The sequence below is a fragment of the Delphinus delphis genome, chromosome 1 (assembly GCF_949987515.2).
Source record: "Delphinus delphis chromosome 1, mDelDel1.2, whole genome shotgun sequence".
Taxonomy (NCBI): Eukaryota; Metazoa; Chordata; class Mammalia; order Artiodactyla; family Delphinidae; genus Delphinus; species Delphinus delphis.
Genome location: NC_082683.1, coordinates 73,038,489 through 73,064,132, shown reverse-complemented (window position 1 = coordinate 73,064,132; position 25,644 = coordinate 73,038,489). Strand labels below are relative to the sequence as shown.

General features: G+C 35.9%; 1 protein-coding gene across 3 annotated transcripts in view; it reads left to right on the top strand.

Moving 5' to 3' along the window:
- TTLL7 (tubulin tyrosine ligase like 7) overlaps positions 1–25,644 on the top strand; it is a 97,654-nt gene that overhangs the window by 53,275 nt on the left and 18,735 nt on the right. For all 3 annotated transcript variants that reach the window (XM_060024294.1, XM_060024288.1, XM_060024281.1), the window contains exons 13-17: positions 328–414; positions 4,531–4,729; positions 8,223–8,428; positions 9,383–9,517; positions 11,311–11,391. In XM_060024294.1, coding sequence (XP_059880277.1) covers positions 328–414; positions 4,531–4,729; positions 8,223–8,428; positions 9,383–9,517; positions 11,311–11,391 — 708 coding nt within the window. The remainder of the gene's footprint in view (positions 1–327; positions 415–4,530; positions 4,730–8,222; positions 8,429–9,382; positions 9,518–11,310; positions 11,392–25,644) is intronic.

The window sequence follows — 25,644 nt, the reverse complement described above, 5'->3', positions numbered from 1 at the left end:
AGAGTGAACTTTTAGAAATTTTAAAGTGTCCAATAGGCTAATTTATTGAAGTATTGTATTCTAAGATTTTAATAGTATACTAGAACATAAGGATATATTTGTTTATGATAATCAATACATAATAGATTTCAGCTAAGTATTATTTTTATTGCCAGGTTTTAGTGAAAGTTTCTTTAAGAGGGTTTGCCATGACCCTTTATTTCTCATTTGATCTGAGCAATCTTTGTTAAATACTTTTCGGAATCCTTGTTGTACACAAGATTAATAATCTTTTAATTAATTCTGGAGTCCATTAGTCATAACAATTTTAATTAAATATTTTTTAAGGAGGAAGATATTTTGGATCTTCTGGAACAATGTGAAATTGATGACGAAAAGTTGATGGGCAAAACTGCCAAGTCTCGAGGACCAAAGGTGCAGTATCTTTATCTTCCTTAATATCAGAGTAGATAGACTCTACTAAGGACAGTTGATTTTCCCTTTGTATTTCTCACTGTAAGAATGACTGATGCTACTTTCAAGGAACTCTGTGGACTGTGTTTCCAGTGAAGATAGAATTAGGAAGATCATGCTTTCTTATACTCAGGAGAAGCTTTGTTTTGTTTTGATAGTTTTCCTCATTTTCTGACTCTTCCCTCATCTAGTGAAAGCCCTGTGAGTCAGGGCCAAGCAGGACCTAGAACTGGTACCCTCATTCTATACTCAGTATTATGTTTTCCTATCTCCAAACATATAATTATCAGAGACGTGTAGCATTATAGATCAGGCAAATCATGACTCCAGAGATCCTAATGGGGAGCCCCATCTTTTGCTGGCACGGCAATATTGAAATTTTGTAAGGAAAAATAGTTACAGTTTCTAGGAAGACATAGAAAGCTGTCATGCTGGCAAAAATAGGCAGGTGTTTGCTTTACCTTCATCTGCTCTGTGGTGATGACATCCACATGTTCTTTTGTTATATGTCAAAGTCCTTGCTAGTAGAGTAGGAAAGAGTTGAATTTGTAAAGTCTTGGAAAGTTTTTTCATTCTGCTGTTTTTCACTTTACATTTCAGCAATACTGAACTATTACTATATCCTTACATACATCATGCTCTGTCATGCTTTTTCTATACGCCTGGAATGCTTGCCTATTAAAAGAATAATTGATTAATTGCTTGATTGATTAGAGACCCCCCTCCTAATCCAGCTGCTTTTGTGAAATCTTCCCTCTTTCTCCTAGCTGGACTTAGATCTTCTGTTCCCTCCTTCTATTGCTGTACCACAAGTGACACTTCTATAGAGCAGATGTGACAAATAATTGTTTGCATGCTTGCCTTAGTATGAGCTTGTAAGTTCCTTGAGGATAGGAGGTGTATTCCATCTTTACATCTCTAGCACCTAGCATAGCATCTGGCACTTAGTAGGTTCTCAAAACCATTAGTTAAATTTGTTGAATGTGTCCACAAGGACCTCACTGACTAGTGGAAGGGCAGATAGGTGAACCAAAAACCAGGGTATATTGTGGCAAGTACTGTAATTAAGGGAGTGGGAAGTGCTACAGCAACATAGAGAAGAAAGGGATTGGTAGATTATGGATGGCTTCATAAAGGCAGTGCCATTTGAATTGAACATTAAAGGCAAAGACATGGAGGTATGATGCTGCTTAGGATGTTGGAGAAATGACAAGGAATTTGGTATGACTCAGGTGGAAGATTCTTGGAGAGTAAATTGGTGCAAGATGAACCTGGTAAAAGATACATATCTGATGAAGACCAGAGACCTTGAATGTCAGGCACTGTTCTTCTGAATTATGTATTCTATATCAAAGAACTGTAGAAGATGTTGATAATTCCTTTGGAACAAATATTTTTTAGGGTATCTGTAAAAGTCAATACCTTCGTGAGTTATTGCTTCATTTTGGAAAACATCGGGAAGTCTCTAAACTTTGTATATTAATTATTTAGCAATTTGGCAAACCAGATATGAGGCAACCTGGGGGCACAATATTCATGGAAGATTGGCAAATGCAAAGGCTCTAAGTCAGTCTTCTACTGTCTTATATTTTCCTTTGCTTCATCAAATAAGGCTTATCATCCAAATAAAAATATAACCTCCTAGAGGGCAGAATTCACACTGTGTATATTTCAACCCCTCTTATTCCAGGCAAATAGTAGGAACTAACAATGTATTCGTTGAAATGAAATGAATTGGTTAGTTCCTATAGTTATTAACACCAGAAATGTTTTGAAGTGTTGAAAACTGCATAATCAGTAAAAAGGTAAAAAGTAAAAAAAGTAAAATTATTTTTATAACTTCTAACCTTAGGTATACTGAGGGTCTGGAGTGAGCCAAACTTCAAAGCAGCCTTTCCTTTTTAGAGGGTTGTTATCACATGTCAAACACTGATTTCCAGTGTCTTTACTGGTAAAATAATTGAAGGTTATCAAGGTTAAATTGAACTTGGGAGAAATAACTTTTCACTTATTTGAGAATCTAAGAAGTATTAATTAGCTATGTAAATAATATCACGTAAAGTATTAGCATTGTTCTTCAGCCAAGTGCTAGGTACTTAGTATTTATTATTCTTTATGCCATTTATATATATTTTAATATATGAGCCAGTTCATAATACAATTGGACATAAAAATAAATGGTATGGTTTGTGTCAGAACTCAGCGCCGGTTTACAAATTCCAATTTGTAGTTACGGCACTGTTTGGAGTTTATGTTGCTGTGACTTCTTATTACTTATTGCTTTAACAGTGTATTGGTTAACAAATCCCAAATGCATATATGACACAAAGGTTCAACTATCCGTTTCCCTTTGTGATTCTTTATAGGATCGAGTAACTCATTATGTAGTCAAGCTCCTTAAGAAACTTTAAAGCTGTTTGCCTACTTGAAGGAAGGCACTACTAGCAAGCCTGATTGTGCCACTGTTTCTTCTGGGTACGCTAGACTTCTGAAGAAACATCCTTCCTCTAGAATTCATATTCCCTAAGACTATCAAAATGTTTGATGATTGTGTTACTGGTAAATGTTTTTATGCATATCTCTTTGAACATTGTTAGTGCTCAGTAAATATTAAGACTATCAAAAGGAGAACATATTTTTAAACACAAGTTGGTACCTTAGTGTATTAAACTACTTCCCCGCTTTGGTTATTTTTCATCCTCTGCTAAGACAGTAACTTTAAGAACATCATGCTTTGGCTTACTATGTATTCCAGGCACTTCGTGAAATGTTATTTCTTTCTTTATCTTTCATCCTACACTGTTACATGAGAGGATATACCTTATTTCAGTGAAATCTCAGGGTAACCCAGGATTTCATTATGGTATATGCTAACATCAAAGCATTTTTGTTTGATTTAACAGAGAACAAGAAACTAGTATACAACTGCAGGAACCTTCCCCAGGAAGTAAGAGGCATGTGGCATGTGTAATTGTCTCTTAAAATGACTAAGTTACAAAACTGTTGTGCTCTTGGTTGTGCACATTCTTTCTGAAGTGAAGATGTCCCACTTATCTTTTATTCCTTCAGCTGGCATCATTGGAAACACATTGATTGGGAGATTCAGAGACAAGTGATTCTGATGGAGATATTTTTGGAACATGATAGCCTGGCATTTAAAATCTTCACAGATTTACCCTTCTACATGGCACTTATCCTCTAAAAAATTTATGCCATACTGATTTTTACATTATATCCCTTTTTAAAAATGTAGTGTGGGCAATGAAAAGTAATGTTGCTCCATTATGTCCAGATCCTATGTAACAGAGGTAGAAATCCTCCAAGCAAAGCTGTGAGTTTGGCCAATTTGGAAAGTGGATAATTAACTAAAAATTTTTATTTCTAAAAATGTCCAAAGAGAAATTAGACATGTGAGGAATGCCTTGCTTCTTGTTGCATATTATCTGAGTGTATCATAGGCTCATAGGCTCTGTTTTAAGATATGACCTACTTTATTGATAGTGGATTATTTTACTTATAGTGGTTTATCTGGCTTCTGCTTCCTTATTTTATTTTACTTTTGCCTCTCTTGCCCCTCCTTCCCCTTCTTCTCTCCTCTCTCTCTCTCTCTCTCTCTCTCTCTCTCACACACACACAAGTGCACATACACACACACACAAATACACATTTGTTGAGTGATTTTGAACATTAGGGATACAACAGAGGTATACCTCTGAGTCTTGATGAGTAATGAGTAATCATTCTGCATGGAATGAAGAAAAGCTATGTTTGATTTTTATGTTTTTAGCTCAAATGTTTTTTCTTTATTTTGTTATTCTTTGTGGATATTTTGGTCCTTTATTTGAATCGTGCATAAACGGCATTTTCCTCATCATGACTGAACTGTATTATTTAAGAAAGAATATTTCATAGAAACAGAACAATTAGTGGATAGCATTAGAGCAGTAGTACTTCGGGGGGATTTTTCAGACTTAAGTGAAAAGCAGTAATCGTAAGTGAGAAATTAAAAATAGTAAGTAATCATGTGAATGAGCCTTTCTGAATTGTAACAAAATATCACGTTTCCTTCCATTTTAGCCTCTGTCTTCCATGCCCGAGAGTACCGAGATAACCAAAAGACAGAAGTACTACAGCAGTGACAGCAGCTATGGTAGTAGCAGCAGCTCTTCAGAATCAGAAGAAAATGAAAAAGAAGAGTACCAAAATAAGAAAAGAGAAAAGCAAGTTACATATAATCTTGAACAGTCCAACCACTACAGATTAATCCAACCATCCAGTAAGTTAATTTCTTCTAATTTAGTTGTTATGTGACAAATTATGGAACTGAACTCAATAAAAAGACCTTGGGCCAAACGAACCCTTGTGTGTGAGGAGACCTGGATTCTATCCCACTTCCTTCTCCAACCAGACCTTGATTAGGTCTGGATCCCACAACCCTTTTCGGGGTCTGCAAATAGAAAACAAAAGAGTTGACTTAAGGATCTCTACAGTCCATTCTTCTATATTTCAAAGTTTTTGTTAAGTCCTAGATTTCTGCATGAATTGTGTAAAATGTGCCTCATGGTTGATCTGATGACTGCATTCTCTTTTAAGCCCAAATATTCTCTCATTGCATTCCCCACTCTGGCACTCATTTTGTTTCATATTCTCGCCTGTTTTTAAAAATGTGTGTATCTCCCTAGGCATTTGACTTGACTGTATCTGTGAGCCACACAATTGTGAAATAGTTAGAAGTTTTGTTCCCTCCCATTTTCGTCACGGGTAAGCACTTCAGTCAGGGCTTCGGTGTATAGGAAGGAAGTATTCAGGAGAGGAACCAACCAGCTTCTCTGTCTCCTTCCTTTCCTGCTGCCTTTTTCCTCTTTCCTCTTTTATTCCTTTTCCCATTTTCTCTCTCTTCCATTCTCCTGTCTTTCATTCCTTCTTCGATCCCAAATGTCCACTATTGTGTCTGTTATTCGTCTTTCATCCCCAGATGTCCAGTGTGGTACTGCTGTTGCCCAGGCTCAGTCGGATACCCCTTCCTGATGCTGCCTCCAAAGCAGGACTTTTCTTAACCTCTGTTTCTCATCTCGCTGTTTGCCTTGTCCTCCCTCATCCTAGGGCTCCACAAAGGGACCGGTCCAATCACGCAATAAACACATTTCTGAGCCTTTGTTGCTCTATCTCCAGCAATGGTTTAATAGTTACCTGATAATATGTATGTTTTAAACCTGGCCTTCCAGACTTATGAGAAAATGCATAAGGAATGCAGACCTAATAGTTGAAGGTTTTCAATGGTCTTTCTTTTACTTCCAAATTATTCCATAAAGATACGTGCTAAAGTTCCTGTCTTTGAGGGCTTATGTGTTTGGAGGGGAAATAATGTATTATGTTCCATTTCATTTGTTTATTTACTCCTTTAATATATGTTTATTGAGCATCTGTTCCAGAGTTTGTAAGCTATTTTATCTATTATTTCCCTTTTTCTTAAAAGCTCCTTAAGTACTTTCAGTGCATCTCTGTGTAAATATGACTCTGTTTCTCTTTTGGAAGCTGACATTGTTCTGCCCAGATCTTGTCAGTTTTGGAGCCCCTTTTCTATTGGCTAATGTGTGTATCCTTAACAGCAGGAACTGACAGAGGATAAGGGTAGTGGTGAGAAAAAATTGCTAGGGCTCCTATAGCTCTGAGATTCTTCTTTCTTCTCAGACCAATAGGTTAATAAATTGAGATCAGACAAAGAGTGTACTAGAAATGTTTTTAAGCATAAATTCACACTTTATAGCTAGTCTATTTCAATTAATATCTTTTTCCTTATTGGTTATTTGTTTTTATAGTCATTAAGAATTGCAGCAAGGCTTTCAATTTGTTTTATATTCCCTCTTTAATCTTACACTAAGGAATATTTTAGCCACAAGCACTCCTTGAGTTTTCTCTACAAAGGGATGTTGATAACCGAGGACAAAAATCCAGATTATGTACAATGCTTTCTGTTGTAGATAGTTAATTTAGGCAATTTAAAATTATTACAGTACCAAAGGATATATTTAGATTTGATATATGGTAGTCCTACACAAAACTATATGAAGTATTTTTTTCTCAGATAATTTGTGTATGCAAGTTTCAACCATTTATTGTTAATCTACCTAAGTATCATTGGCATGTCTAGCTATTTAGTTGTTCTGTCTGAATTCTAGTGTATGCAGAAGAAAAAATGGAAATCTCTGGTGACTCAAGAGAAAGGATATTTCTTTCTGCAGCTATGATCAGATTATATATGTCCAAACCCATCACTGTAAGCCCTTGAAGAGAGCAGGGCCAAGGTGTAGGTATTAGTACATGCTTATGGGTATTTCTTAGTAGAAGATTGACGAGTGTTATGTACCCCACACAGCCCTTTTTAGAAGCACCGTTCTTTAAAAAAATAGTGTGACTTTCAGGTTCAGAAGGAGGTTGGAACAAATGGAAGGTTTTTTTTTTTTTTTAACATCTTTTATAGCTTGAATGAGTATACTTTTTTGGTCCTCTCCAGAACCAAAAGAGGACTATTAGACTTATCATCAATTCAAAATATTCTTTAGAAATACTTCCCTAAACATAAGGTTCATGTCCATTGCCTTTATAAAGGTTTAAATTTTTTTCAACAGCTAATGAAGAGAAATATTTGGGTATTCATCCTGCCTTCATGTGAGTTTTATTAAATTATTTAATTAATGAAGAGTGATTGATATATTTCCCAAGCCGAGAGAGAATATACAACAGAGGGTATATAGAATATATGTATTAAAAAAGATATAAATGTTGATAATATTGAGTGATATTCTATTTCTCTGTGTCAGGAATTAAAATTTACCTGGAATAGTTGGTTCTCTTTTTTAAATGTTCTCAATATGCCCTGAGGAAGATGTTCTGTGGTTTTCCCTAGTTGTTCTGATAACAACCCTTTTGATCCAGACATTTTTCTTCACTTAAATCTTTTACTATAGGAATGTAAATCTAATTTTTAAAATTCTTCTGTCCTGTGAATAAGAAGACTTATCTGTCTAGTACTACTCTTATAATAACCAGTTACATATTTAAACTTCATTAGGATAATCTTTGTTTTTCTTCTGTTTTATTATCATTATTTTATTCTCATGGGCCCTAAATTTTATAACATCCACTTATCCTGGCCATTATATAGACTCCTATCCATTTCCCCCTATGAATCCTGTTGTAAAATATTCTATTGCTAACCTCTACACAGATTCTGATGAGCGACCAGTCTAGTCTGAAGATAGTAGGTGGCATCATGACGTCATAGAAAGAGGGAGGCTGCTGCCATTAAGTCAGGATTTAAATCTGAACTTGGTAACTTTCTTGTCATGTGACCTTGAGAAATTTCTTTCTCTGAGTCTCCAGGTGATGGAGATTTGTACTTCAGAGGGTTTCTGTGAGAACAAAAATAAAAGTGAAGCACCTAGCATGATGCCTGGTTTATAGAAGGAGCTCCATACATGTTAGCGTTCCTTTCTTTTGTTCCTTTTATGTCATGTTTTGAGACTAGAACATTAAAGTACTGTATAAGTATTATTCTCATGATAGCCATTCTTTACACATGACAGGGGTTCTGCACCAAGTTCACTGCTTAAATTGAAGAGTTAACTCCAAACTCATATTCTCATGATGATGCCTATGCTTTGACATTTACTGCCACCCTGCTAATTATTACTTTGTATAGATCCAATACAGTGGAAAACTTCTACTAACTCTGCTACTGTGCGATCCCTCCTCTCCATCATCCATAGGCTCCATAAGGCGTTCAGTCAGTTGCCCTCGGTCCATCTCTTCTCAATCACCATCCAGTGCAGACAACCGCCCCTTTTCTGCTCAACAAGTGATATCATCATCCCGGTCAGCTTCAGGGTCTCGGTCACATTCTTTAAACCGTGCTTCCTCCTACATGGGGCATCCGCCTCAAAGACATGATTCCAGCTCTACCGACTCTCCGATGGTAAGTCTTCTGTTTTGCTCCCCTGAGATTAGCGCTGTATATAGGATTTAAGTGGCAAAGAGATTAGCTGGAAGGAGGACAGATTGAACTTCAGATCCTTTCTATAATTCAACTCATGGCCTCCTGGAATTTGCGTTTATTCATCTTTCTTCACCTATAACTGAGTATGGACTCTTAAAAGGCAGACTTCACTGTATCACAGAACTTGAGGATGAACACTGAGAATAGTATTTTATTTTCCATTTGCTGATGGAGTAGGATAATTTTGTTGAAAATCATCTGAGTAGATATGTGATTTTCCAATGTACTGTACAGTATATCTGTAAATTTGGGGAAATTTGTTGTATGGAAAATTTTCCTTAATGGGACTATTGATTAATAGTTTAAAAAAATAAACTATTGGTAAATTAGCCTTAGAGCACTGAAGTACGGCATTGTTTATAATGTTTCCTGTATGTTGTTAACATATAGTATTAGTTTTATAAATGCTCAAATAGATATCTCCATGTACCTTCACATAGACCAGGGACTTATTTAATTTGTTTATTTAATGTGGAAGTTGCTTCCAAAGGGAAGAGTCTGAAGAATATAAGTGAATGAATTTCACTGGGTAACAATGAATGCTTTTTTTTCTAATCAAGAATTGCCTAAGGTATATGTAGAAAATGAAACTGACCAGGAAGTCTTTTTTAAACACTTGTATTTTTGTTTTAGTATTTTGAGCTACATAAAATACAACTGTGTGGAAGTGTGAAAGACACTCTTGGGAAATCATACCCTTTTAATGCTAAGATTTTAATGCTAAGAATAAATGTAAAAACATTATTTTCTTCCTTTTTTATTGTTATTTTATCAATTAAAAGTGCATCATTTTTACCTAGAAATATCTTTCAGATTATAGTGGCACAATGAAATAAGACCCCCTCCAAATATCTGTATTCTTTCAAATTTAAGAGTGAGTCTTTGCGGCAACTGAGACCAAAAGAACAAGAAGACGATCTAACAAGTCAGACCTTATTTGTTCTCAAGGACATGAAGATCCGGTTTCCAGGAAAATCAGATGCAGAATCATTACTTCTGATAGAAGATGTGAGTATTTGATGTATATAAAATACCAAGGAGCTCATGCCTTTTTATTCTTCTTCTTAAAATATTAAAATTTATTGCTTGATGGCATTATCCTCAATGACATAGTAAACTTAATTGATGTTCTTTTCAACCTCCACAAGCTTTAGAAGATACAGGGGTTATTTTAATTGTTATGATTCACGAGCAACGAAATCACATTTATAATCAGCAATGCAAAATATCTTTTAGTGTATAGTCCTATTTTAATGATGCTTCATCAAGTGAAAATAATTAGTGTTAAATAATTATCGTTCTTAATGATTAAAGACATATCAAGTTAAGCCTGCTTCTGTAACGATTTAGAAAGATCTAATATGGAATGAGATAATAAGGAAAAAAGTGGGGCCATGGGCATAAAGTGTCCAGAATATTTGAATGTGACACCTTGCATGGTGTTAGTCAGATTTTGAAATGGCTTATGTTGTGTGTGTTTTCTTGTTACACAAGCATTTGCACCACCCAGTGGAACGTTCTAAAATGTCAGTCCTAAAATTCACATTAAAGTCAATGACTTACTCCTAATTTAGAAAGAAGGTCCAAGGTATTCGAATATTTTTGGTGAAAGAGCATTTCTTCACTCAGAGTTCTATTTCTTCATTCAAGAATTCTCCTCAAATTGTCCTTCTTAGATAATTCCTCAGAATAGACCGTTGTTTTCTGGTTTCCCTGTTTTTTTTTTTTTTTTTAATCCAGAGGAGAAGGCACCATCTAGTGGCCAGTTGTAGGATAAAAACCACAGCCATACATTTGGCTTTTTTCACTTTTTAGCTTTACTTTAGGCCTGTCTAAAAGCGCTGTCTAGAAACAAAACAAACAAAAAACAATAATAAAAAAGACTTTCTTAGTTAACAAATCAATAATGGCAATTTGTATTTTGTAGTCATAACATAGTTATAACCAAAATCCCCAAATATTATGCGTTGCATTTGTTATATATTTTTTAAAAAGTGAAATGGTATCTTGTTTGCAAATGAGGTGCTATTTGTTACATCAGGGGAAAAGGAAGAAAAATGAACATTAGTTATAAAGCATTATGCTAGATATATTTTTATTTACATATGTTATTTTATTCAATAAAGTAGGACGTCTTTGTACCAGATATTTTATTTCTATATCTTAGAGATATAAGTTATGTAATACCTTTCTGAATCAGCTAGATGAAAAATTAGATAATCTGAGAGTAGAACTAATATTTGTGGCTACTGTGATTGTTCTATAAAGAATGTGGATATAGGCTTATATAATTGATAAAAGATATTAATAATTATACAAGACATTAGATTATTTACTATATGTTTACTTATGCAGCAACTATTTTTATCTATTTATTATAATATATATAACTAGAATATATATTCAGAAATTTTGCAGATTTGCACAAAAAATAAAACAGGGGCATAATGGAATCCTAATTAAATATAGGCTATCTTCTAATGTGTTATTCAATATTTTGTTACTGTGAATGATGTTGTAAATACAGTTCTTGGAATTAAAATGAAAAATCTATGTTTTGGGCTTCTTCCCAAACCTTATATTCCTGAAGACATTTGACTTTCAACCATTAGAGATTGTGTGCTTTTTTTACAGCAAAAAGAGAAAAGCTTTAAATTCAGATGGCTTCTTTATCTTACATTAAAAGTCTTTTCGCATGTCTTTTTATGAAAGTAGACATTCTTTATTGCAAATAGTATTATAGTGCTTTCATTTCACAAATTAATTAGATTAAATTTCTTAATGTTTCTCCTCCAAAACAGATGATTGATAACTGGAAGTATCATAAAACAAAAGTGGCTTCATATTGGCTCATAAAATTGGACTCTGTAAAACAACGAAAAGTGAGTAATGAATACCCCAAAACAGGTTTGCTCTTTTGGATTATGTATTAAGCTAGGATCATTAAGCCACATTCATAATCAAACTATATAAATGCTCATCTGCTTACTCATTTCCTCAACAAATATTTATTGTGTATCTACTATGTTTCAGGCACTGTTCTAGCTTCTGAGGATAAACAAGTAGATTAAAAAAAGATTCCATGGTCTCATAGAGCTTATATTCCAGTTAAGGTGTTTGACAATAAACCAGTATATACTGGAATGTAAGGTAGTATTAAGTACTATGAAGAAAAATAAATCAGGATTAAAAAATTGAGAGAAGGTGACCTAAATGAAATGAGAAAATTACTATGCAGACATCTGTAGGTACAATGCATCAGACAGAGGGAAGAGCAGATACAGAGGCCCTGGGGTAGAAGTCAGCTTGATGTATCCATGAGACAGGAGACACCATTTATTTCCTTATGTACAGGATAGTTGGTTTGTGCTGGTTAAGAGTGAGTGATGTGGAGGTGACAATTGGATAGATAATCAGGGGTCAGATCACAACTTTACAAGCCATGGACAGTCTTTGGGTTTTATTCCAAGTAATGAAAAACCACTGGAAAATTTTGAGCAGAGGAGTTACATAGTCTGGTTTATAATTTAGAAGGTTCATGAGAGCTACTTGTGAAGAATAGAACTAGGGGAGAGGGAATGTGGCAGAACAGAAGTAGAGACCAGGTAGGTTTTTCGAGTAACTGAGGCAAGAGCTAATGGTTGCTTAGCTAGGGTGGTAACTGAATTGGGTGGATGCTGGAGAAAGAGCATGGCTTTGTTGTTCCTGTTGTTTTGTTTTACTTTGATTTTGGTTTTGGACCTGCTAAGGTTGATATATTGGTTAGACATCCAACTGAAGATATTGAGTGTGTAGGTGTATATATGAGTTTTTTAGTTCAGAGCTAAGGTTGCATATGGAGATACAAAATTTAAGGGTCACTAGGATATTTAAGCCTTGGGACTAGGTGAGGTTACCTAGAGAGTAAGTGTGGTTAGAAAAGAGAAGAGTTTTGAGGACTGAGCCCTGGGCCACTTCTATGTATAGAAATCAGAGAGATGGGGTGGAGGGATTAATCTAAGGGGACTAAGAAGGAGCAGCCAGTAAAGTATGAAAAACCATGGGAACTTGGGGTCCTTGAGACCAAGTAAAGAAATTATTTCAGGGTTGGAGTGATCAACTGAGTCAGATGTTGCTGATAGGAGTTATAAGATGAACACCAAGACCTGACTGTTGTTTTTGACAACTTGGAGGTTAATGGTTACCTGATCATAACAAATTCAGGGGAATGGTGGGGAGTAAAACTTGAATGGAGTAGGTTCAAGAGATGGGAAAAAGCACAGCTAGTCCAAGCACTTTTTCAAGGAATTTTGCTATAGAGGGGAAAGTTAAATGTGATGTTAGCTGGAGAGGTATGTGGGTTGAGGACAAGGTGTTTTTTATTTTTTTTTAAGATGAAGCTATTTACACTTGTTAGTTGCTGATGAGAATGATCTAGAAGAGAGGAATGGTACAGAAAAGAGAGGTGATAGAAAATCCTCGAAGTAAGTAAGCTGGGAAGGTTTGTCCTACCAGGAGCAGTTATTCTAATAGGAGGGAAGGTAGAGTCTGTGGCATTGTGGTGGGAAGATGTGAAGGTTCTCCTCCAATGGGGAGGGGCTTTGGAGATTTTCAGAGACAGTACAACATCTCAGAGAGTAGGAGAGGGGAGTGGCCAGCAGCCCGAGGGGCCCATAGATGCATTGCAACATTATCTGGGGGGAGATGTACTATTTTAGTAGCTTTAGTGAAGCTGTTGTATTCCTAAATAGTGCAAATTATTACTTCCCCTTTCTAGGATTTATTGCTAGTAAGCTGAAAGTTGACAGCGATCAAATAATGACTTTGAAGTTATGTACTTTCCTCTGAGTAAACTGAACTCATTATTAAGCATTAACTCATTCAACAAAGGACAACTTAGTGTCCTGTCATGTGCCAAACACTGTGCTGCTGTTGAGGAGGGTGTAACAAAGCTGGTAACAGAAGTAGATTGAAAACATACTGTAAGCCCAGAACTCCTGTTTGTCAAGTCACTAACTGTGGCCTTATTCATTAAAATAAGGACTTCTTCATGGAATTGGAACCCTGAATCTTTTCAAGTCCTTGTACTTTTTGTAACCTAGAAGATAGAAGAGTTTAGCTAAATTGGTAATTAAAGCAAAATAGATAACCCAGAAACAGATTAAAATACTTATAAGATATTAATACTTGATAAATGTGACATTTCAAATCAGTGGAGTAAAGATAATTTTTTCCCCTAAATGATACTGAAACAATTGACTACCTATTTGTAAGAAAATTAAGTTGGAGCATTACCTCTCACCATATGCAGAAATAAATTCCAGATAGATGATAGTTTTATATGTAAAAAAATATTAAAAGTTTAAAAGAAAATACAGAAAGCTATGTTTATAATCTTAGAATGAAGAAACGACTTCATAAGGAAGACTTAGGTTTTAGAACCCAGAAATCATAAATGAGAAGAACGACATATTTGATGACATAAAAACTTAATGGATGGCAAAAGGTGTCTTAAACCAGGTTAAAAGGCAGAAGTGGTGAGGAGAATTGGGTGGCAGGGGAAAGGGGTGGATGTTGAAGAGGACAGATGTTTGCAGCACATAAAACACAAAGTAGCACAAGTAAACCAATACTTCCTACCGATCAATCAGCAGAAGACATACTATCTTGTAAAGTTAATAAATAAAATGGAAAAGCATATAAAAAAGCCATGAAAAGACAATTTATGGATCTTCAAAGAGCCAATTAACATGGAACTAGATCTTGTCCTCACTAATGCTGAAGGAAAAGCAAGTAAAAAAACATATCGGCAAAAATTAATAAGACATAATATGCAATGATGGAAATAGTCTGGATAAAAGGGGCTTTATTATACTATCAGAGAGAGAACACATTGGTACAGCTCTTTAGAAAGGTAGTTTGCTGTATCTATTAAAGTTACAAACGTTCACAACCTTATGACTCAGCAAAACCACTTCCAGCATTCTGTCCTACAGAATAATAACCTGTATAAAATGTATGTGTAAAAGATTTATGCACATGAGCATTCACTGCAGTGGTATTTGTACAAGCAAAACACTTGAAGCAGCCTAAATATCTATCAGTAGATTTATGATTAAATAAATTATAGTACATCCATACTATTCAGTTGTGTTAAATTGAGTGCTATTCTGGAATCATAGATCTTAACTTGAGATACAGCACAAGATTATGACTTGTGACATATGCAACATATGTACATTGGTAAAATTAGCCAGATTTTACTAATCATGAGTGAAGAATATAAGCGATAAGCAGCCACCAAGTGCATGGTTTCTGGGAGGTCATGAGTCCATCAGCCGTCAGGCATCTCTTTTCACATATGGGAAGCATTCTGGTTCAGAGTGATGAGTGCCAACTAAGTGTGGTTCACGTTGGCACTGAGGGAGCCTTCCAGATTTGGGTGGCTTTCATCTTTATTCTTCATTAGTTACCCATGCAGTCTTTGTGACCAATCCATTCTCTAGCCAGGTGAAATAAAAATACCAGGTTTATTTACTGTGAGTGTTGTCCCATAGAACTTTCTGCAGTGACGGATATGTTATGTATCTGTGATGTCCAATACGCTGGTCACTAGCTACATGTGGCCATTGAGTGAGATCTTGAAATGTGGCTATTGTGACTAAGGAACTGAACTTTTAATTTTAATTAACTTAAATGTAAATAGCCAAATGTGTCTAGTGACTACTGCATTTAAGAGCGTGGATCTAGACAGACCACGTGTAGCCTTCTAAGTTCTTACATGAGAACCTTCTCAGTTATTTTCCCGCTGAGAAATTCTATCAGAGGGTTTGCAAGGATGTCCATTAAGGTCACCATTGCCTTGGGCATCTCAAAGAGAGAGTGCCTTTTTCCTTTTCATATGCCATCTTATACCAAGATAGTAAATTAAACAAACAAGTTATACAGTAATATGTGTTGTCCTCCTTTAAATCACCACTCTGATTTTTACTGTTTTAAAAATATATATCTAGTGTTAAAAAATTTCAAAAATTAAGATATTTTATTTCTGGAGGATAGACTTACTGAGCCAGAGAAAGGAAAGTGGTAGTATTTGGTGTCATATTTCCTTTTGTTTTTGTATATTTCTGTTTTTTTTCAAGTGAACATAATCTTTTTAGAAATGAAAGAATGACAGGGAGACACAGGCATTTCTGTGAGGCCTGTCTGTATTCCCCCATAACCAGATATTATCTTTACCTATTCTAAATCCTCACAGTACTTCATACTCAGTTGTACTTATGATCTGACTTGAGAGGTTTCTGTATTAATTTTTCCACCTTTCTAAAAGCCAGGGGCGAAGGGGGAGGTGTGTCTTACTTTGTAGTCAGCTGTAGGCTTTCTATAAACATTTGTTCAGTTGATTCAAATCTAGACTCTTTTGTGGATTCTGTCAATAGCAAGTTAGCTTCTTCTTTCTTTACCCTTGTTTCGTTACTAGTGCTATGTATTTATCTGAACATCAACAAATTAAGATAATGCTGTTATGTTTTTTTAACGTGATATGAGAAGGTCTGATAAAACATTGTATGGGGTGATCAAATGATGTGCATGAATAGTAATAATGTTTATCAATTAGAAGAAACAGTCTATTTCATGTTTTAGGGTTGTTATGCTCGATTGTCTTTATAAATTTCGAGTAAAAGTAAATACTTGCTTATAAATTTACTAGCAAGTACTTGTGTCAGTATAGTGACTTCTGCTATACTGATTTACTCTAAGAATATTTGGAGTAAGTTATCTTTGTGTAATCCTTCCCTCCAGTTCTCAGATGTGCATCTGCATCTCTGTATTCATCATACTCTGTTATGTTAAGGGAGTGAGAGCACTGATGAGAGAGGGCATTACAACTTAAACACCTTTTTCTTTTTCTTTGAACTCCTTTGTTGCATCTTCCATTTTGGCATTAATCAAAGTTACTATATTTCCTTTGTGCTTGTTATCAGTGATAAGATGTCCCATCTCCAACACAAAGCTACCCAAGCAGTTACAGTCATTCTTCTACAAGGTAATTTAATAGACAGTTCTATTTGGGGCAGAAGAATTCATAGCTTGAATTTAAAAAAAAAATTATTGGAGTATAGTTGATTTACAATGTTGTGTTAGTTTCTGCTGTACAGCAAAGTGAATCAGTTGTACATATATACACTCTATTAGATTATTTTCCCATATAGGTCATTACAGAGTATTGAGTAGAGTTCCCTGGGCTATATAGTACATCCTGATTAGTTATCTATTTTATATATAGTAGTGTGTATATGTCAATCCCAATCTCCCAATTTATCCCTCCTCTTCCCTCACACCCTGGTAACCATAAGTTTGTTTTCTGCATCTGTGCCTCTATTTCTGTTTTTAGATAAGTTCATTTGTACCTTATTTTTTCTTGATTCCATATATAAGCGATATCATATGATATTGGGTTGGCCAAAAAGTCCGTTTGTGTTTTTTTCCATTACACTGTACGGAAAAACCCGAATGAACTTTTTGGCCAATCCAATATTTGTCTTTCTCTGTCTGACTTACTTCACTCAGTATGGCAATCTCTAGGTCCATCCATGTTGCTGCAAATGGCATTATTTTATAGCTTGAATTTTGACTCTCAGAGAAGAGTAAAGGCTGATCTTAACAAGAATAAGTTTATCTTGCAAAGTTGCCCAGGTTCATGGAGGGTCCGGAAAGGTGGCTGAGGGATGCTAGGTGTCGGTTATGATGAGAAGAGGAAGCCCAGTATTTACACAGTATGCAGCTTATCTGTAGCAACTTTTCTTCCAGTTGTTACGATTACTCTGTTTCCTGTTCTTTCATCAACCATTTTGTTCTTTAAAAGGCTTTTTCCCCCCAAAACAGACTCTAATTTCCTGGATATATAGCGATGGATGAGACTTCCTTATATATTTATAAAAATGTATATATTATACATTATTCCCTACCTTGTTTATTTCAGATGAAATCAGAGGTAAAGTGGGATCAGAGAATGACTGACTGACCGGAATATTTTTTTTCTTGACAACAAGAGAGCCAATATAATAATTAGCTGCAAAGTGTATTGAAAATTTTTTTTAAAGCTTTTATATGTTGATATTAAACTAAAGGGGCAATAATAGGTACTGGAAAGAGGAACTGGACTTGTAGTCATATGGACTTGGGTTCAGTACTGCCCCTGCCCTTTTTGCGGGGGCAGGTAACTTCTCACAACTTCTCTGAGGTTCGTAGCATTAAGTATTGGAGAGTTCTTGTGAGGAAGTAGGCCATCGTATGGCAAAGGTGCTCTAGGCTTAGAAGGTATAAAATGCAGGTGACTTTTTTTTCCTTCTGAGGATCTTCATGCCAGGCTGTTTCTCTGATGTATTTTATTACTAAGAACTCTTCATGTGTAGAATTATTTTATGTAGAATATGTATAAATGAAGCATAAAAATGTGTCTGTTGGGTTGTAACATGTTGACTCTTCATTTGACTATCTGTTTGAAACCTGTGCTATTGCTTTATAAAGCTAGAAACTGCATCCAAGACAAAAAAGAAACCTAGAAATGTGGGTCGGCTTTAGAATGTAGCATTAGGTATTATTAAAAGTTACCCATTTAGAAGGCCAAGAACTTAACTAATTTAACATCTAGATGTGGATTAATCAGATCTATCCTTTGGACTATGATGATAGTCAATAATCATTGGATGGCTATGTCAGTTCAGTTCCCTGGGAAGCAGACATAAGACAGAATTAGAAGTGAAAGACATTTATGAGAGAAGACACCCAAGAAGGATAAAGGGGAGAGAAAGTTTGAGCAGGTAGAAGAGCCTTCCACCTGCAATATTGGTCTAACACCAGTGAATGGAAGGCAGGAGGATTGGGGAGGAAGATCTTCAGACTTTAGTGAAGTTCTGAGAAAGGCCTGTCAGGCTGATGGGGAGCCCAGAACACAGATTGCCTGTTAGAAGGATCACACGGGGCAGAAATATTGCCCCTCTGGTATCCCAACCGTGCTCAATCCTTGGTCGGGAGCAGCCTGGGGAGAGTATAAGCTTGGCTTGACTGTTGTAACGGATCCTGAATGGGGATGCTGTCAGCTAACTGCACTCTTAGAAGCTGGTTGATTCAAATGGCATGTCTCCATGACTACCACAAAGGTTGTGTGTGATACAATTTAATTTGACAAACATTTATTGGTTGCCAATTTTGTTCAAGAGCTATACTAGGCACTATTGGGGATTTTGAGAGTTGTTTATTCATTTATTTATTTGCTCATTAAAACATGCACTCAACAATATTGATTGAGAGACGACCATGTCCCAAGGAGAATTCTAGATGTGGAATGCACAAGACTCTCATTTAAATCTCTTAATTCCATTTAGAAACCATTGTTGACATATGTATCTCACTTTTTCTGCTCCAGTATTGGAAGCTTTTGCTAGTTTCTCATTTGAATATTGCAAAACTCTTAAGATTAGAATGCCACACACACAAACTCTTCCACATGTCTTATTTCAAATTTTTCTTAATGGGAGTAAAATTTAAAGGTCGGTGATGTAGGACTAAACTACTGAAAGGAATCCTCACCAGGTGAAAATGGAATCAGCTGATCTTACTTAATGTCATGTTGTGGTAACTCCACACTAGCATAATTCAGCTTTCTGCTAAGAATGCAGTTGCTTTATATAGTTTGTAAGGAATATACTTGAAGTATGAAAATATCACAGCAATGGTGGGCTGTGAAGAATGCCAAATTTTCTGAAAAGCGTATTCTCTGATATCTAGGCATAAACTAAGATCGGAGAAGGAAGAGAAATAAGTAGTGATAATAAGGTTGTACAATATTTGCATTTATTTTGGGGTTCTAAGAAACCCTTGTTTATCAAGTATTTCTTCTCTAAATAGCAATTTTTTAAATACCTACTGTAGCTGCTTCTGCATGAATTTTGACGTTATTGTTTTCCATCTCTCTTTTTCATTTGGGCTGACATAGATGCTGTACAGGGCTGTTCATTTTCCATCAGCAGAGATGCCTTTACTCTATGTCATGGCTGCTGCGTGCATCATTAGTACAGCATGTAGTGTTTTTAATGTTATTTCTAAACCTCCCTCACCTCATGCCATTATTTTAATTTAGGACCAACTGTTCAGCCATATGGAACAGTTTGTCATTCAGCATCTGTATGTTCTTGCAAAATATGAATTTGTCTGTGGGCTTTATGCCTTCAAAATGTGCTATATTTCATATGGAAAAGATAAATCTTTTCATTTTATTAATGCTTTCATTGACTGAATATCCCATTTATTTTTTCCCTTGGAGAGCTTGATGTTGGATCGGGATGCTTTTAAAAGTCACAATGTCAGGAAATGGATCCATTACCTAACATATTCTATAAGTTAGCCTCACATGAGTCCACAGGTAAACACAAAGGGCACCTTGCTGACTATTTGTTTTTGTGTTTCACAAGTTATTCATCTCCCATCCATTTACTTCTAACTGCAAAACACCCAGAAATCCAAATAGCATTGCAGATAGAACTGACACTAATTTTCCTCATCCCAGTCTGATTTCTTGCCTGTTTTCTGCCTTCCTAAAATTACTCAGCCAGTGTTTTGCTAGAGGTACAGGCATTGTCTCCCCATCTGTGTGGCCTTTTAAGCAAACTGGTTCCTGATGGACTGCATGGCCTTATTGGAGGGGGTGCCTGGGCAACCTTGTTTGTACACAGTGACTCCACCCATTTTCCCAAGTATTACTTGACTAGAGGTGAATCTGAATCTAAGAAGAGACAATCTCTTCTAGAATTTTGCTGTTGGCACCAGGACAGATCAAATTAATTATGAGGCATTGGCAGGTAGTGGTTAAGATCATGGGTCTGGCTACATAGCTATCCATTACCTAACTGTGCAATCCTGGGTAAGTTACCTATCTGCTCTATGCCTGGGTTTTCTCATCCATAAAATGAGACCCAAAATGTTTTCAGAACCAAACATTTTTCATAACCATTAGGCAGCAAAACCTAACCCGCCGGAACTCCTTTGGAGACAATGACCCTACAGGAAGTTATTTGTTACTTTTGTCTGTCTCTTGGTTTGAATATTCACATGTTTTCCTGTGGAAATAGTAATGTGTATGATTATGAAATCTAGCCTCAAGATTTTTGGAAAGGGATTGTGGACCAGTGTTATCTATCTCAATGTTTTTATTTTGAGGATTAAATGAATTGCTATATGTAAAAGTGATTAGAACAGTGTTTGGTCCATTGTAAGCCTTCAATAAGTGTTAGCTCTGATTTTTACCTTGTTTGCATAGGTTTCACTTTCTTGCAAGAAGCATTTTCACTAAGACAAACACCTACTAAGTGCTAGACCTCTTTTGAGCCTTGGGGACATGGTAGGTATACTGGTATAATTCCTCTTTTTATGTAGCTAACAGTCTCCATTAACTAAACAGGAAATTAAAATAAAATGAGATATAATTATTAATAGGGGAAGAGTTGGGCATTCAGGGATCATACAATAGTTTAGTGGCAGGTAAAGGTCTCCCTGGAGAAGTGATGTTTGAGGTAAAACATAGAAGTTCACCAAGTGAACAGATGGGGCAAGACTGTTCCAGGCAGAGGAGAGAGGCTATGTGAAGACTCAGAGGAGAGATGAAGGGTTTGGGCTCTTGCTTCCTTGGTTTATATGCCCTCATATCCTCCAAATTACAGGTCTCTCTAACCCACTCCTTTCTCCAGGACCAGAGCTTGAAATTGAAAGATGAAGGGAAGCAAAGGAGAATGTATCTTCCCAGAAGGTGCTCTGGCAAAGAACGAGCAAGTTTCTGGGTTGCCCAGACCATGCTGGTCTCACAATCTGGGAGATCACTCCTCAGGCAGAGTTGTTTGCTCGGTTGCAAGAGGCCTGAAGATTTATCCGTCTCCATGTTGGAGGAAACATGAGGAGTGGCACAGCTGCATTCCCTATCCCTAACTCCTGGGCCGTTTTCCGAAGTTGCTGCTTTTAGCCATGTGTAGGCTAGTATATTAGACCATCATGCTTTAAAATTCCCTCGAAATTAAGAACAAAGCATATACAGAGTAGCGGCCAAGAGAGCCTCCTCTAAGTGATGTACGGAGAGCAGTGCTTGGCGCGGAGCAGGCAGCCAGTTCATGCGAGCTGCCCTCCTCTTTGGTTCTGTCGCATCCTATGGATTTCACTGTGCGCATATTCAGAAGGAAATAACGAATAACTCGTCATCTCAAATGCTGTGTCACTTTAAAGCTGAATAATTATTTAATAATAGAATATGAAACGAAGATAATGTTAAAATTTCCAGTATTGTTAACATTTTAATTGCATTTATTATGTAGAACTCATATTTATTCTTGAAACCAATTTATGGGTTATCTTTGCTGCTTTTTAAATTCTTCCTGTGTTATGACTTTTGGCCTGTTATTACTCACTAATACATAGAAAGGAGGAAGGGAAGTTGAGAAGAGAATTGATTAAAATTTGCTGTTTACTGCTAGTGTTGATTCTTGTATCACATCAATTATGAGTCCTGTTTTCTACATTAAAAATATAAAAGGTTAAACTATTAGCTTAACTGAAAATCGTAAAAAGATAAAAAGTATGAATTAATGTCTGATATCCAAATTATATCAGTATTATTGTGAACAACTCATATCAAAAATTTTTAAATCCCTTTTCATAATTAAGATTTCATTATCTAATAACAAGCTTTTCCAGGACAATTTTTTTTCACAAGCTACTTTATTACAGATTGCATTATCTCTCCTCATTCTCCTCCCCTTCAGCCCACACACCCCTGACGCCTGTAGGGTTTACATACTGTTCCCACTTCACAGTGAAAGAAGCTGGAGTAGGAAAGGAAGGAATCATGCTGCTTACACACTTCACTGTGAGAAGCTGTAGTTGATATTCTTCTATAAATAAAATGTTATTTTGAAATTTTTTCCCTAAATTGATTTTTTTTGCTTTATTTATTTATTTTTCATCTTTATTGGAGTATAATTGCTTTACAATGGTGTGTTAGTTTCTGCTTTATAACAAAGTGAATCAGTTATACATATACATATGTTCCCATATCTCTTCCCTCTTGCGTCTCCCTCCCTCCCACCCTCCCTATCCCACCCCTCCAGGCGGTCACAAAGCACCAAGCTGATCTCCCTGTGCTATGCGGCTGCTTCCCACTAGCTAGCTATTTTACGTTTGGTAGTGTATATATGTCCATGCCACTCTCTCACTTTGTCACAGCTTACCCGTCCCCCTCCCCATATCCTCAAGTCAATTCTCTAGGTCTGTGTCTTTATTCCTGTCTTACCCCTAGGTTCTTCATGACATTTTTTTTTCTTAAATTCCATATGTATGTGTTAACATACGGTATTTGTCTTTCTCTTTCTGACTTACTTCACTCTGTATGACAGACTCCAGGTCTATCCACTTCATTACAAATAGCTCAATTTCGTTTCTTTTTATGGCTGAGTAATATCCCATTGTATATATGTGCCACATCTTCTTTATCCATTCATCCAATGATGGACACTTAGGTTGTTTCCATCTCTGGACTATTGTAAATAGAGCTGCAATGAACATTTTGGTACAAGACTATTTTTGAATTACGGTTTTCTCAGGATATATGCCCATTAGTGGGATTGCTGGGTCATATGGTAGTTCTATTTGTAGTTTTTTAAGGAACCTCCTTACTGTTTTCCATAGTGGCTGTACCAATTCACATTCCCACCAGCAGTGCAAGAGTGTTCCTTTTCTCCACACCCTCTCCAGCATTTATTGTTTGTAGATTTTTTGATGATGGCCATTCTGACTGGTGTGAGATGATATCTCATTGTAGTTTTGATTTGCATTTCTCTAATGATTGATGATGTTGAAACACATGAAAGTAGCTTTGATTTGCATTTCTCTAATGATTAATGATGTTGAAACACATGAAAGAATGTGTTTGTTGGCAGTCTGTATATCTTCTTTGGAGAAATGTCTATTTAGGTCTTCTGCCCATTTTTGGATTGGGTTGTTTGTTTGTTTTTGTTATTGAGCTGCATGAGCTGCTTATAAATTTTGAAGATTAATCCTTTGTCAGTTGCTTCATTTGCAAATATTTTTCTCCCATTCTGAGGGTTGTCTTTTGGCCTTGTTTATGTTTTTGGTTTCCTTTGCTGTGCAAAAGCTTTGAAGTTTCATTAGGTCCCATTTGTTTATTTTTGCTTTTATTTCCATTTCTCTAGGAGGTGGGTCAAAAAGGATCTTGCTGTGATTTATGTCATAGAGTGTTCTGCCTATGTTTTCCTCTAACAGTTTGATAGTTTCTGACATTACATTTAGGTCTTTAATCCATTTTGAGATTATTTTTGTGTGTGGTGTTAGGGAGTGATCTAATCTCATACTTTTACATGTACCTGTCCAATTTTCCCAGCACCACTTATTGAAGAGGCTGTCCTTTCTCCACTGTACATTCCTGCCTCCTTTATCAAAGATAAGGTGACCATATGTGCATGGGTTTATCTCTGGCCTTTCTATCCTGTTCCATTGATCTATCTTTCTGTTTTTGTGCCAGTACCATACTGTCTTGATTACTGTAGCTTTGTAGTATAGTCTGAAGTCAGGGAGCCTGATTCCTCCAGCTCCATTTTTCGTTCTCAAGACTGCTTTGGCTATTCAGGGTCTTTTGTGTTTCTATACAAATTGTGAAATTTTTTGTTCTAGTTCTGTGAAAAGTGCCAGTGGTAGTTTGATAGGGATTGCATTGAATCTGTACATTACTTTGGGTAGTAGAGTCATTTTCACAATGTTGATTCTTCCAGTCCAAGAACATGGTATATCTCTCCATCTATTTGTATCATCTTTGATATCTTTCATCAGTGTCTTATAATTTTCTGCATACAGGTCTTTTGTCTCCTTAGGTAGGTTTATTCCTAGATATTTTATTCTTTTTGTTGCAATGGTAAATGGGAGTGTTTTCTTGATTTCACTTTCAGATTTTTCATCACTAGTGTATAGGAATGCCAGAGATTTCTGTGCATTAATTTTGTATCCTGCCACTTTACCAGATTCATTGATTAGCTCTAGTAGTTTTCTGGTAGCATCTTTAGGATTCTCTGTGTATAGTATCATGTCATCTGCAAACAATGACAGCTTTACTTCTTCTTTTCCAGTTTGTATTCCTTTTATTTCCTTTTCTTCTCTGATTGCTGTGGCTAAAACTTCCAAAACTATGTTGAATAGGAGTGGTGAGAGTGAGCAACCTTGTCTTTTCCTGATATTAATGGAAATGCTTTCAGTTTTTCACCATTGAGGACGATGTTGGCTATAGGTTTGTCATATATGGCCTTTATTATGTTGAGGAAAGTTCTCTCTATGTCTGCTTTCTGCAGGGTTTTTATCATAAATGGGTGTTGAATTTTGTCGAAAACTTTCTCTGCATCTATTGAGATGATCATATGTTTTTTCTCCTTCAATTTGTTAATATGGTGAATCACATTGATTGATTTGCGTATATTGAAGAATCCTTGCATTCTTGGAATAAACCCCACTTGATCATGGTGTATGATCCTTTTAATGTGCTGTTGGATTCTGTTTGCTAGGATTTTGTTGAGGATTTTTGCATCTATGTTCATCAGTGATACTGGCCTGTAGTTTTCTTTCTTTGTGACATCCTTTTCTGGTTTTGGTATCAAGGTGATGGTGGCCTCGTAGAATGAGTTTTTAAACAGATGTTTATTCTAAATTTGCCTTTTTCAGAGAAAACTAATATCACTTCTTTAAATATGGCTGTTTTAAAGAGAAACAAATTAAATTCTTCTTTTATATGCTCCCAATTTTCTATACGTTTGTACCTATGGAGAAAAATTGTATCTTCATTCAGTCTGTATGTTTGAAAGTCTTTCTCTTTTCATCTCTCACTGTCATCTTTACAAGGATTCCCTTTAATTAGATAAAATAAGAAGTGAAAAATCTACTTTGGTGAACTGAAATTAGGATAACTGTATTTGTTCATATTTACTTTTTAAAAAAAGTGTTTCCTTGCAAATACCTGAATTGCAGAAGTATTAAATACATTGAATTAGTCAAAGTAGCTTTTTGGGATTTATAAATTTTTCAGAACCTCTAGGATTTTAGTTTCCCAGAAT